The following is a 14,125-nucleotide window of genomic DNA, read 5'->3' on the forward strand; positions in this document are numbered from 1 at the left end:
AAGCATCATCGCCTTCCCCAGGCATACCCCAGCACGCAGTCCCATGCAAGCATCATCCCTGTCCCCAGGCATACCCCAGCACGCAGTCCCATGCAAGCATCATCTCTTTCCCCAGGCATACCCCTGCACACAGTTCCATGCAAGCATCATCCCCTTCTCCAGGCATACCCCAGCACGCAGTCCCATGCAAGCATCATCCGTTTCCCCAGGCATACCCCAGCATGCAGTCCCATGTAAGCATCATCCCTTTCCCCGGGCATACCCCAGCATGCAGTCCCATGCAAGCATCATCTCTTTCCCAAGGTATACCCCAGCACGCAGTCCCATGCAAGCATCATCCCTTTCCCCAGGCATACCCCAGCATGCAGTCCCATGCAAGGATCATCCCCTTCCCCAGGCATACCCCAGCACGCAGTCCAATGCAAGCATCATCCCTTTTCCCAGGCATACCCCAGCACACAGTCTCATGCAAGCATCATCCCTTTCCCCAGGCATACCCCAGCATGCAGTCCCATGCAAGCATCATCTCTTTTCCCAGGCATACCCCAGCACACAGTCCCATGCAAGCAAGATCCCTTTCCCCAGGCATACCCCAGCACGCAGCACTATGCAAGCATCATCCCTTTCCCCAGGCATACCCCAGCACACAGTCCCATGCAAGCATCATCCCCTTCCCCAGGCATACCCCAGCATGCAGTCCCATGCAAGCATCATCTCTTTCCCCAGGCATACCCCAGCACACAGTCCCATGCAAGCATCATCCCCTTCCCCTGGCATACCCCAGCATGCAGTCCCATGCAAGCATAATCCGTTTCCCCAGGCATACCCCAGCACGCAGTCCCATGCAAGCATCATCCCTTTCCCAAGGCATACCCCAGCACGCAGTCCCATGCAAGCATCATCCCTTTACCCAGGCATACCCCAGCACACAGTCCCATGCAAGCATCATCTCCTTCCCCAGGCATACCCCAGCATGCAGTCCCATGCAATCATCATCCCTTTCCCCAGGCATACCCCAGCACACAGTCCCATGCAAGCATCATCCCCTTCCCCTGGCATATGACCCCCTTCCCAAGAGACCCCCAGCATGCAGCCTCCCTTCCCCACAGAGACCCCCAGCCTTGCTCGCAAGGAACATGAACCCCTTCCCCAAACAGACCTCCACGCAAGGAACACGACTCCCTTCCCCAGGCAGCCCCCCAGCATGCAGTCCCACGCAAGCAACGTCACCACCTCCCCGAGGCAAACCCACAACACGCAGTCCTACACAAGCATCATCCCCTTCCCCAGGCAGACCCCCAGCACGCAGTCCCACGCAAGCATCATCCGCGTCCCCAGGCAGCCCCCCCAGCATGCAGTCCCACGCAAGCAACGTCACCCCCTCCCCCAGGCAAACCCACAGCATGCAGTCCCACGCAAGCATCATCCCCTTCCCCAGGCATATCCCAGCACGCAGTCCCACGCAAGCATCATCACCTTCCCCAGGCATACCCCAGCACGCAGTCCCATGCAAGCATCATCCCTTTCCCCAGGCATACCCCAGCACGCAGTCCCATGCAAGCATCATCTCTTTCCCCAGGCATACCCCTGCACACAGTCCCATGCAAGCATCATCCCCTTCTCCAGGCATACCCCAGCACGCAGTTCCATGCAAGTATCATCCGTTTCCCCAGGCATACCACAGCATGCAGTCCCATGTAAGCATCATCCCTTTCCCCGGGCATACCCCAGCACGCAGTCCCATGCAGGCATCATCTCTTTCCCAAGGTATACCCCAGCACGCAGTCCCATGCAAGCATCATCCCTTTCCCCAGGCATACCCCAGCATGCAGTCCCATGCAAGCATAATCCCCTTCCCCAGGCATACCCCAGCACGCAGTCCCACGCAAGCAACATCACCCCCCTCCCCCAGGCAAACCCACAGCACACAGTCCTATGCAAGGATCATCCCCTTCCCCAGGCATACCCCAGCACGCAGTCCCATGCAAGCATCATCTCTTTTCCCAGGCATACCCCAGCACACAGTCCCATGCAAGCATCATCCTTTTCCCCAGGCATACCCCAGCACGCAGCACTATGCAAGCATCATCCCTTTCCCCTGGCATACCCCAGCATGCAGTCCCATGCAAGCATAATCCGTTTCCCCAGGCATACCCCAGCATGCAGTCCCATGCAAGCATAATCCGTTTCCCCAGGCATACTCCAGCATGCAGTCCCATGCAAGCAGCATGCAGTCCCATGCAAGCAGCATGCAGTCCCATGCAAGCATCATCCCTTTCCCCAGGCATACCCCAGCACACAGTCCCATGCAAGCATCACCCCCTTCCCCAGGCATAACCCAGCATGCAGTCCCATGCAAGCATCATCTCTTTCCCCAGGCATACCCCAGCACACAGTCCCATGCAAGCATCATCCCCTTCCCCAGGCATACCCCAGCACACAGTCTCATGCAAGCATCATCCCTTTCCTCAGGCATACCCCAGCATGCAGTCCCATGCAAGCATCATCTCTTTTCCCAGGCATACCCCAGCACACAGTCCCATGCAAGCATCATCCCTTTCCTCAGGCATACCCCAGCACGCAGTACTATGCAAGCATCATCCCTTTCCCCAGGCATACCCCAGCACGCAGTCCCATGCAAGCATCATCCCCTTCCCCAGGCATACCCCAGCATGCAGTACTATGCAAGCATCATCCCTTTCCCCAGGCATACCCCAGCACACAGTCCCATGCAAGCATCATCCCCTTCCCCAGGCATACCCCAGCATGCAGTACTATGCAAGCATCATCCCTTTCCCCAGGCATACCCCAGCACACAGTCCCAATGCAAGCATCATCCCCTTCCCCAGGCATACAGTCCCATACAAGCATCATCTCTTTCCCCAGGCATACCCCAGCACACAGTCCCATGCAAGCATCACCCCCTTCCCCAGGCATACCCCAGCACGCAGTACTATGCAAGCATCATCCCTTTCCCCAGGCATACCCCAGCACGCAGTCCCATGCAAGCATCATCCCCTTCCCCAGGCATACCCCAGCACGCAGCACTATGCAAGCATCATCCCTTTCCCCAGGCATACCCCAGCATGCAGTCCCATGCAAGCATCATCTCTTTCCCCAGGCATACCCCAGCACACAGTCCCATGCAAGCATCATCCCCTTCCCCAGGCATACCCCAAGCATCATCCCCTTCCCCAGGCATACCCCAGCATGCAGACCCATACAAGCATCATCCCTTTCCCCAGGCATACCCCAGCACGCAGTCCCATGCAAGCATCACCCCCTTCCCCAGGCATACCCCAGCATGCAGTACTATGCAAGCATCATCCCTATCCCCAGGCATACCCCAGCACACAGTCCCATGCAAGCATCATCCCCTTCCCCAGGCATACCCCAGCACGCAGTCCCATGCAAGCATCATCCCCTTCCCCAGGCATACCCCAGCACGCAGTCCCATGCAAGCATCATCCCCTTCCCCAGGCATACCCCAGCATGCAGTACTATGCAAGCATCATCCCTTTCCCCAGGCATACCCCAGCACACAGTCCCATGCAAGCATCATCCCCTTCCCCAGGCATACCCCAGCATGCAGTACTATGCAAGCATCATCCCTTTCCCCAGGCATACCCCAGCACGCAGTCCCATGCAAGCATCATCCCCTTCCCCAGGCATACCCCAGCATGCAGTACTATGCAAGCATCATCCCTTTCCCCAGGCATACCCCAGCACACAGTCCCATGCAAGCATCATCCCCTTCCCCAGGCATACCCCAGCATGCAGTACTATGCAAGCATCATCCCTTTCCCCAGGCATACCCCAGCACACAGTCCCAATGCAAGCATCATCCCCTTCCCCAGGCATACCCCAGCATGCAGTCCCATACAAGCATCATCTCTTTCCCCAGGCATACCCCAGCACACAGTCCCATGCAAGCATCACCCCCTTCCCCAGGCATACCCCAGCACGCAGTACTATGCAAGCATCATCCCTTTCCCCAGGCATACCCCAGCACGCAGTCCCATGCAAGCATCATCCCCTTCCCCAGGCATACCCCAGCACGCAGTACTATGCAAGCATCATCCCTTTCCCCAGGCATACCCCAGCACGCAGTCCCATGCAAGCATCATCCCCTTCCCCAGGCATACCCCAGCATGCAGTACTATGCAAGCATCATCCCTTTCCCCAGGCATACCCCAGCACACAGTCCCATGCAAGCATCATCCCCTTCCCCAGGCATACCCCAGCATGCAGTACTATGCAAGCATCATCCCTTTCCCCAGGCATACCCCAGCATGCAGTCCCATGCAAGCATCATCTCTTTCCCCAGGCATACCCCAGCACACAGTCCCATGCAAGCATCATCCCCTTCCCCAGGCATACCCCAGCACGCAGCACTATGCAAGCATCATCCCTTTCCCCAGGCATACCCCAGCATGCAGTCCCATGCAAGCATCATCTCTTTCCCCAGGCATACCCCAGCACGCAGCACTATGCAAGCATCATCCCTTTCCCCAGGCATACCCCAGCACACAGTCCCATGCAAGCATCATCCCCTTCCCCAGGCATACCCCAGCACGCAGCACTATGCAAGCATCATCCCTTTCCCCAGGCATACCCCAGCACACAGTCCCATGCAAGCATCATCCCCTTCCCCAGGCATACCCCAGCATGCAGTCCCATACAAGCATCATCTCTTTCCCCAGGCATACCCCAGCACACAGTCCCATGCAAGCATCACCCCCTTCCCCAGGCATACCCCAGCACGCAGTACTATGCAAGCATCATCCCTTTCCCCAGGCATACCCCAGCACGCAGTCCCATGCAAGCATCATCCCCTTCCCCAGGCATACCCCAGCACGCAGTCCCATGCAAGCATCATCCCTTTCCCCAGGCATACCCCAGCACGCAGTCCCATGCAAGCATCATCCCCTTCCCCAGGCATACCCCAGCATGCAGTACTATGCAAGCATCATCCCTTTCCCCAGGCATACCCCAGCACACAGTCCCATGCAAGCATCATCCCCTTCCCCAGGCATACCCCAGCACGCAGTCCCATGCAAGCATCATCCCCTTCCCCAGGCATACCCCAGCACGCAGTCCCATGCAAGCATCATCCCCTTCCCCAGGCATACCCCAGCATGCAGTACTATGCAAGCATCATCCCCTTCCCCAGGCATACCCCAGCATGCAGTACTATGCAAGCATCATCCCTTTCCCCAGGCATACCCCAGCACGCAGTCCAATGCAAGCATCATCCCCTTCCCCAGGCATACCCCAGCATGCAGTCCCACGCAAGCATCATCCCCTTCCCCCGGCATACCCCAGCACACAGTTCCATGCAAGCATCATCCCCTTCTCCAGGCATACCCCAGCACGCAGTCCCATGCAAGTGTCGTCCCTTTCCCCAGGCATACCCCAGCATGCAGTCCCATGTAAGCATTGTCCCTTTCCCTGGGCATACCCCAGCACGCAGTCCCATGCAAGCATCATCCCTTTTCCCAGGCATACCCCAGCACACAGTCCCATGCAAGCATCATCCCTTTCCCCAGGCATACCCCAGCACGCAGTCCCATGCAAGCATCATCCCTTTCCCCAGGCATACCCCAGCACGCAGTCCAATGCAAGCATCATCCCCTTCCCCAGGCATACCCCAGCATGCAGTCCCACGCAAGCATCATCCCCTTCCCCCGGCATACCCCAGCACACAGTTCCATGCAAGCATCATCCCCTTCTCCAGGCATACCCCAGCACGCAGTCCCATGCAAGTGTCGTCCCTTTCCCCAGGCATACCCCAGCATGCAGTCCCATGTAAGCATTGTCCCTTTCCCTGGGCATACCCCAGCACGCAGTCCCATGCAAGCATCATCCCTTTTCCCAGGCATACCCCAGCACACAGTCCCATGCAAGCATCATCCCTTTCCCCAGGCATACCCCAGCACGCAGTCCCATGCAAGCATCATCTCTTTCCCCAGGCATACCCCAGCATGCAGTCCAATGCAAGCATCATCCCCTTCCCCCGGCATACCCCAGCACGCAGTCCCATGCAAGCATCGTCCCTTTCCCCAGGCATACCCCAGCATGCAGTCCCATGTAAGCATCGTCCCTTTTCCCAGGCATACCCCAGCATGCAGTCCCATGCAAGCATCATCCCTTTCCCCAGGCATACCCCAGCACGCAGTCCCATGCAAGCATCATCCCTTTCCCCAGGCATACCCCAGCACGCAGTCCCATGCAATTATTACCCCCTTCTCCCAGCAGACTCCCAGCACGTGCACGAACATCCATTTACATGATCTGTACCCCCAAAACACTCCAGATCCCGCCATGACACCCGCAGCTTCCTCGTGGCTGGGACCTGGGTAAAATCTAGACCGGAGGTGTCAAACTGCATTCCTCGAGGGCTGCAAACAGGTCATGTTTTCAGGATTTCCTTGTGTTGCACAGGTGATAATTTAATCACCTGCAGAGAATGATTCCAGCACCTTGTGCAATGCAAAGGAAATCCTGAAAACATGACCTGTTTGCAGCCCTCCCGGCATGCAGTTTGACACCTCTGGTCTAGACTCACTAGACTGTATGGGCGCCTTCCAGGTGTGACGTCGTTTCCGGGGCCGTGTCATACTGTCTCTGCTCTGCGCTATGAAGGAAGAGGCGCCGCCCCTTCCTGTGACATCATTCTTACGCATGGGCATGACGTCGGCAAAGGTCCCTCAGGCCGCTTGGATTAGCCTTTACTCTATTGAAAGATGGCTGCTTTCCTGTCAGCTGCGGGGCGGCGGGCTGTGCTGCGTGTGACGGCTGCTCCGGGCGCCATCCGGGTAAGCGCGCAGTCTGGAGTCGCACTGTGACACTTGTATTCAGCGCGCGGCTGTGAAAGGGGCAAAAAACTAAAGTCTGTGAAGGAATCCGATTGCGAGTCAGGCTTTTCACGTGACCGAATGTTAGCCAATTAGCGGCGGCATAGTTTTGCTATAGTAAGCGGCCATTTTTGATGAGGGCAAGGTTTTTGTGATTGAACTTACATTGCGAAAAAGGGCAAAGTTTCTTGTATCACTGAGTCCGTGCGGCTGAGGAATGCGAGACCCCAACAACAGCCTGAGAGCTGGACACCCGGGTCCTGAAGCAACATTGCCCTGTGGCACCATTACCGTCATGACGAGAGCTGCCAGATATTGCACCCTTGTACCATACCAGGTCCTGTGGGTTTGTTGTGGGGCGAGTCGTGGTTCTGGGTGACACCATTCATAGTCTAACTGATTTTTATTAAAGTTTTTTTTTTTTCAAATTTGAAAACGCAGCGTATGATGTTTATACAGGAATTCTCCTAGATGGCGGATAAACCTTATCAGACGCTGACTACTTCTGTGGATTAGTACCTGGTAACCTCAGGCTCCAGAGTAGTGCGGACAGCCGCAATAAAGCGGGGGGCTCGTTCCCCCATAATAATCCCCCACTGCTGCAGACAAGTCCTATTTTGCATTTAGAGGAGCCGTTATAGGGATTGTCCATCCAAACCGACAAGTCTGCAGCTGCCGTGTGACTGCAGACCTGCGAATCCCTCCAGCGCACACGGTACATTCCGGTGATTCGCTGAGCGGCCGGTGTAGATGCGTTATACATACCCCTGGGCAGTGGGCGCCACCTCGCTCCACACACTCGCCGTGCCCTCCTGGCAGATGGGGTGTAATACCAGTGAGCATACCGTCCAGTCCCGGGCCAGTTACCGGTGAGTCCCAATGCATTCAAGGGGGGATTAATAAGTCTGCAGTGACTCGGAGTGACCGCAGACTTATCGATTTGGACCGTACAGCCCCTTTAAATATTCCATTTTGCGCAGATCACACACCTGGCTTCAATACTCCTGTTAGGATGAACACCATGCATTTCACTTTGTAATGCGATATAATGAAAAATAGTGGGAAAAAGGTGATAGAGAGAAAAGTGACTGGACAAACAGCCGGGTCCCAGCGGCTCCTCCCTGCCAGTAACTGACTGCCTCTTCTTCTACACAGCACAAGCATGGAGAGACCTGTCACTCGAGGGGAGCGGGCGGTGAGAAGCCACCGTGTCTGACCAGTGTCCTGCGCGGCTCCGTCTCTGGGAGCTCTTACAGTGTGTTATTGGCTGCGGCTTTTCTGAGTCACATACCTGACTGAGATCATACAGCCAGTGCCTGATACGCCGCCCATGGGTCGACATCAGGTTCCCCAGAAGTCTGACCACAGTGAGTGCGCCCTCACACTGGCATGAAGCCGCCGTGTGTTACCGTGCATGCAGGAGGGACAACCTCTGCACATATGGAAATTAGGCCTCCATCTTCTCTGCTATATTAGGAAGCACATAGTAGCAGCGCCATGACTCTTTCAGCTGTACAGCGCTGCCTGTGTGTGAGAGCCATACTGGAGCTGGGTACATATTGTAAAAGCAATTGACTGTAGTTGGTTCATAAAATGCAAAAAGTGGTGATCTGAGGCCACACTATGCAAAGAGATATTATAATGAATCATTACTCATAGTCCTGAGGGCTATGTAACAGTCGCCCCATAAAGAGAAACCGAGACAGTGGGGGCAATTGGATCAGCTAATCCCACAACATATAATGGGATATTTTCACCATTGATGCAAGAACACCGCACTCAATAGTGGACTTGCACTCAGTGTCAGTGGGAATAATATCAGTTAGGCCGGGGTCACACCTCAATAGCCGGTACATACATGCAGCTGAACGCTCCAGTGCCGGGTATTGATGCAAGTTTCTCACATTATTCAAAGTGATTGTGTATATTATACAAGTAACATATCCTCAAAACCAGCAGGAGACGTCTTCCAGTAGACAAATTTTACTATTACTAAAAAAAACAATACTATTGCCATATCTTGAACCCACGGAGGAACTGTTAAAATGATGGCTCAGGACTAATAGAAAGTCTGTATAGTGATCAACACAGACATTGTGGTTTTAAATTGCACATCTATAATATAACGCTGGGAGTGTCACTCTGTCCGTCCCCTCTATAGACTGCGCAAGCGCAAACACCTGCGCAGTCTGGGCCCCACAGAGTGACGCAGCCCAGGAGATTGCGGTATACGTTAGCACTGAATGAATACCGTGATCTCCAATGGAGAAGCAGGGACGTGCCAGGAGGGTGAGTATGCGATATTCACCTGTCCCCGTTCCACCCCTGCGCGCCGCTCTGTCTTCCGCGTCCTCTGCCTGCGACATTCAGTTCGGAGGGTGCGATGACGTGGTTAGTGCGCGCCCTCTGACTGAACAGTCCCAGCCAGAGGACCCGGAAGACACAGCGGCACACAGCGGTGGAATGGGGACAGGTGAATATAGCAAGTGCCTGGGGCCTGAGCCAACAATGACTCCGGCACCTGACCTGGGGTCACAGGATGGGAGCAGCATATGACAGCATGGGGATGCAGGATGGGAGCACCACCTGACAGCATGGGGGCGCAGGATGGGAGCAGCACAACAGGATTGGGGTGCAGGATGGGAGCACATGACAGCCTGGGGGCGCAGGATGGGAGCAGCATGACAGGATTGGGGTGCAGGATGGGAGCACATGACAGCCTGGGGGCGCAGGATGGGAGCAGCACAACAGGATTGGGGTGCAGGATGGGAGCACATGACAGCCTGGGGGCGCAGGATGGGAGCAGCATGACAGGATTGGGGTGCAGGATGGGAGCACATGACAGCCTGGGGGCGCAGGATGGGAGCAGCATGACAGGATTGGGGTGCAGGATGGGAGCACATGACAGCCTGGGGGTGCAGGATGGGAGCAGCATGACAGGATTGGGGTGCAGGATGGGAGCACATGACAGCCTGGGGGCGCAGGATGGGAGCAGCATGACAGGATTGGGGTGCAGGATGGGAGCACATGACAGCCTGGGGGCGCAGGATGGGAGCAGCATGACAGGATTGGGGTGCAGGATGGGAGCACATGACAGCCTGGGGGCGCAGGATGGGAGCAGCATGACAGGATTGGGGTGCAGGATGGGAGCACATGACAGCCTGGGGGTGCAGGATGGGAGCAGCATGACAGGATTGGGGTGCAGGATGGGAGCACATGACAGCATGGGGGTGCAGGATGGGAGCACCACCTGACAGCATGGGGGCGCAGGATGGGAGCAGCACGACAGGATTGGGGTGCAGGATGGGAGCACATGACAGCATGGGGGTGCAGGATGGGAGCACCACATGACAGGATTGGGAAGCAGGATGGGAGCACATGACAGGATGAGGTCTCAGGAAGAGAGTAGCACATGAGAAGATGGAGGCGCACAAAACAGGATGAGGGCTCAGGATGGGGGCTGCACATGACAGGAAGGGGGCGCAAGATGGTAGCAGCAGATGACAAGATTATGGTGCAGGATGGAAGCAGCACATACCAGGATGGAGACCATATACCAATATAAATGCTCATCACCGGGCGTAGAACGGGTTCAATAGCTAGTCATTTATATTAAGTCGATGCATAAAAGTTAAATTTTAATAATTATCATAGAATCTATTATTTGGGGTCTGTTTGCCTTATGGCAATCTGTAAATAAGTTAAACGTTCCCCACTCTGATTCCTTCTTAACAGTTGAGGTGTAATCAATAGTGATGATCAAGCACCGAAATGCTCAGTATTGGAGTCGGGCAGGTCGGATGCTCAGACAGGTTGACTTGAGTAGCATCACAATAGAAGTGAATGTGATAGCGTTTTTCCAGTGGATGATCTCTCCTGAAGAGTATGAAGCACGCTCACCCCTCACTAGTCATCATTGTAAGATCGGGGCGGGGGGTCTGGCATCCCCAAGTAGCTCCTGCCAGAATTAAACAAAATATGGAGCCAAAACGCCACAACTCAGTGCGGTGCAGACACCCAGCTGGAGTAGATATTGGCAACTAGGTGGCAGTGCCAATCAAAGTTTGATGATCTCTCTTAAGGCTAGGAAATCAGTATGTTAGTTCTGGACAACCCCTCTAACAAATGCCAAACCAGATATTGTGGTAACCCCTTCCAGGAAGAGCTAATTTGGGTTGAGAAACAAACGATCTCCAGATCTGCCATTATTTGTCCAAATTAAATACGATGCATCGGAGATAAGAAAATGACAGTCAGTGTCTGTCAGTGTACAATTCTTGTCTAAATCTCAGATGCCCAGTCACAAGTCTTCATTACAACCACAAAGATAAGGAAAGTGGGAATGGCTTAAAGGGAACCTGTCAGTACAGTAATCTACAGTGTCAGGTCGGTGCCGTTATACTGATTAACATGATACCTGATGATGAAATCCGTCTTGTGGTTGTTGTTGTTTAATCTATATTTTCAGCTTTGAGTTAATGATATGCTCGTGCCCCGGGGCGGCCTGTGGGGGGTCTGGGTTGGTATGAGTGCAGGACATACATACATAGTAACATAGTAACATAGTTAGTAAGGCCGAAAAAAGACATTTGTCCATCCAGTTCAGCCTATATTCCATCATAATAAATCCCCAGATCTACGTCCTTCTACAGAACCTCATGGACGTCATGGCAGGTCCTTCTCGCATAGCATCCTTGGCACCGGAACCTGCCGCTTGCACTGCCAAGGACAGCGCCACGTCGTAGGGTGAGAATAACATTTTTTTTTTTTTAAATTATTATTTGTAACATTAGATCATTTTACTATTGATGCCGCATAGGCAGCATCAATAGTAAAAAGTTGATCGCACAGGGTTAATAGCTGCGGTAACGGAGTGCGTTACACCGCGGTTCGTTAACACTGGCATTAACCCTGTGTGAGCGCTCAGCGCTGACTGCAGGGCAGTAAAGACAGCGGCCATTTCGCTGCCAGACTATGGCCGTCGCTGATTGGTCGTGTGCGTTTTGCCACGACCAATCAGCGACTTGGATTTCCATGACAGTCAGAGGCCGCGCGCGACCAATGAATATCCGTGGCAGACAGACAGACGGAAGTGAGCCTTAGACAATTATATAGTAGAAATAGCAAATATCAATAATATTCTGGTCACAGTAATCCGTGATGTAGAAATAAAAAATTATATATATATATATATATATATATATATATATATATATATATATATATATATATATATTATATTTATTTTATTTCTACATCATGGATTACTGTTCAGATTTTTACATACATCTTACTTGTTTTAAGGATGAGATACAATTTTTTTTTTTTTTTTTTTTTATCTAGCCCATACCTTTCAAGAAGAGAACTAACCACCCCATTGCATCTTTTGTGCTGGTTTCGTGAACCTATCAATGGTTCTTGTATTTTATTTCCCATGTAAATCCACTAGGTGGCAGCACGCCATCACTTGTGTATTATAGACATCTTTGTGATGTAGTGTTGTGTATACTAGTGGAACCAAAATATCCAGTACCCCTGTACTACAGAGCGGAAATTGGCTCTTCCTTATTATTATTTAACATTATAAATACGACTGATTTTAAGTTTTTCTCAATAAACGTTTTTGCTGTAGAATCTGCAATGGGCCACAGTTTCTGGATGAAAAACACTTCAATAAGTGGCCTGTTACTTGGGTTTCAAAAGCAGACATATATTTGATTAGTGTTTTGGGTCAGATTCTCATCAGTTTGGCCAGTGTCTTATGTCCCCATAAAACGATGGCAGTTTTTCCTAGCAGTTTGTGGAGAAAAAAAAAAAGGATGAAACTAGAACGCCATAAATGTGCTTTCTAGGTATTTTCATGGACCAGTTCACTTACATTGTCTGATATTAATATACTTCTTTTTTTTGCCACAAATTTATTCTGCAACATGAGTCACCTAAAACAAACAGGTAGTGTCACCCGAAAAGGTGAAATTCAACTCTTTAGACCTTCATATAGGACATGGCCCCAATAAAAATCATACTGTTACTTTTTTTTTATAATCTACAGTATGTTACCAGTAAATGAGGGTCTTCGGTGCACCACTCCACCTCCTCAATTAACATGCTCCACCCCCTTCCTTATGGTGACTGACACCACTAAAAAAAGATTCTGATTATCCAATCACTCGTCCATTCATTTCTATGGGGGATAAAAACAACACAATGTAACTCCAAGTCAATCGCACTTCTGTGAAATCAGCCTGTCCAGTTGTGGAGCAACACTGATTGTGAATCCATTTTTCCTGCTGTTGTGCAAATGGAACAGACAACAGGTAGAAATGATAGGCAATTAGCAAGACAACCCCTATAGATGAGTGGTTCTGCAAGGGGTGACCACAGACCATTTCTCTGTTCTCATACTTTTTGGCTGGTTTTGGTCACTTTTGCATTTTGTCATTGCTCTCACTCCTACAGGTACTGTACAGTAGCATGAGGCGGTGTCTACAACCCACACAAGTGGCTCAGGTAGTGCAGCTCATCCAGGATGGCACATCAATGCGAGCTGCTGCAAGAAGGGTAGCTGTGTCAGCACAGTGTCTAGAGCATGGAGCAGATACCAAGAGATATGGAGAGGGCCATAGGAGGGAGGGCCATAGGAGGCTAACAACTCGGCAATAGGCCTGCTACCTCTCCTTTGTGTGAGGAGAAACAGAAGGAACAGTGCCAGAGCCGTGCAAAATGACCTCCACTAACCTTTGTGTCTGCTAAGACTGTCAAAAACAGACTCCATAAGGGTGGTAAGAAGGCTCGTCGTCCACAAGTGACTGTTGTTTACAACCCAACACTGTGCAGGGGGCGATTGGCATTTGCCAGAGAACACCAAGATTAACAGATTCGGCATTTGCTCCCTGTTCTCTTCACGGGTGAGAGTAGGTTCACACTGAGCACATGTGAAAGTCTGGAGTCTCTGTGGAGAATGTTCTGCTGCCTGCAACATCCTTTGGCATGACCGGTTTGGTAGTGGCTTAGTAATGGTGTGGGGTGGCATTTCTTTGTGAGGCCACATAGCCCTCCATGTGCTTGCCAGAGGTACCCTGAATGCCATTAGGTAAAGGGATGAGCTCATCAGACCCATTGTGAGACCAGATGCAGTGGGCTCTGGGTTCCTTCTGATGCATGACAATGCTAGACCTCGTGGTTGGAGTGTGTCAGCAGTTCCTGGATAATGAAGGCAGTGAGACTGTGGACTAGTCCACCCGTTTCCCAGACCTGAATCCAATCTG

General features: G+C 52.6%; 1 protein-coding gene across 1 annotated transcript in view; it reads left to right on the forward strand.

Moving 5' to 3' along the window:
• Positions 1 to 6,671: 6,671 nt before the first annotated feature.
• DECR1 (2,4-dienoyl-CoA reductase 1) overlaps positions 6,672 to 14,125 on the forward strand; it is a 59,546-nt gene continuing 52,092 nt past the window's right edge. Inside the window, exon 1 of the mRNA XM_069731588.1 lies at positions 6,672 to 6,818. Coding sequence (XP_069587689.1) covers positions 6,747 to 6,818 — 72 coding nt within the window. The 5' untranslated portion in view covers positions 6,672 to 6,746. The remainder of the gene's footprint in view (positions 6,819 to 14,125) is intronic.

This window comes from Ranitomeya imitator, chromosome 6 (assembly GCF_032444005.1).
Source record: "Ranitomeya imitator isolate aRanImi1 chromosome 6, aRanImi1.pri, whole genome shotgun sequence".
NCBI classification, from domain to species: Eukaryota; Metazoa; Chordata; class Amphibia; order Anura; family Dendrobatidae; genus Ranitomeya; species Ranitomeya imitator.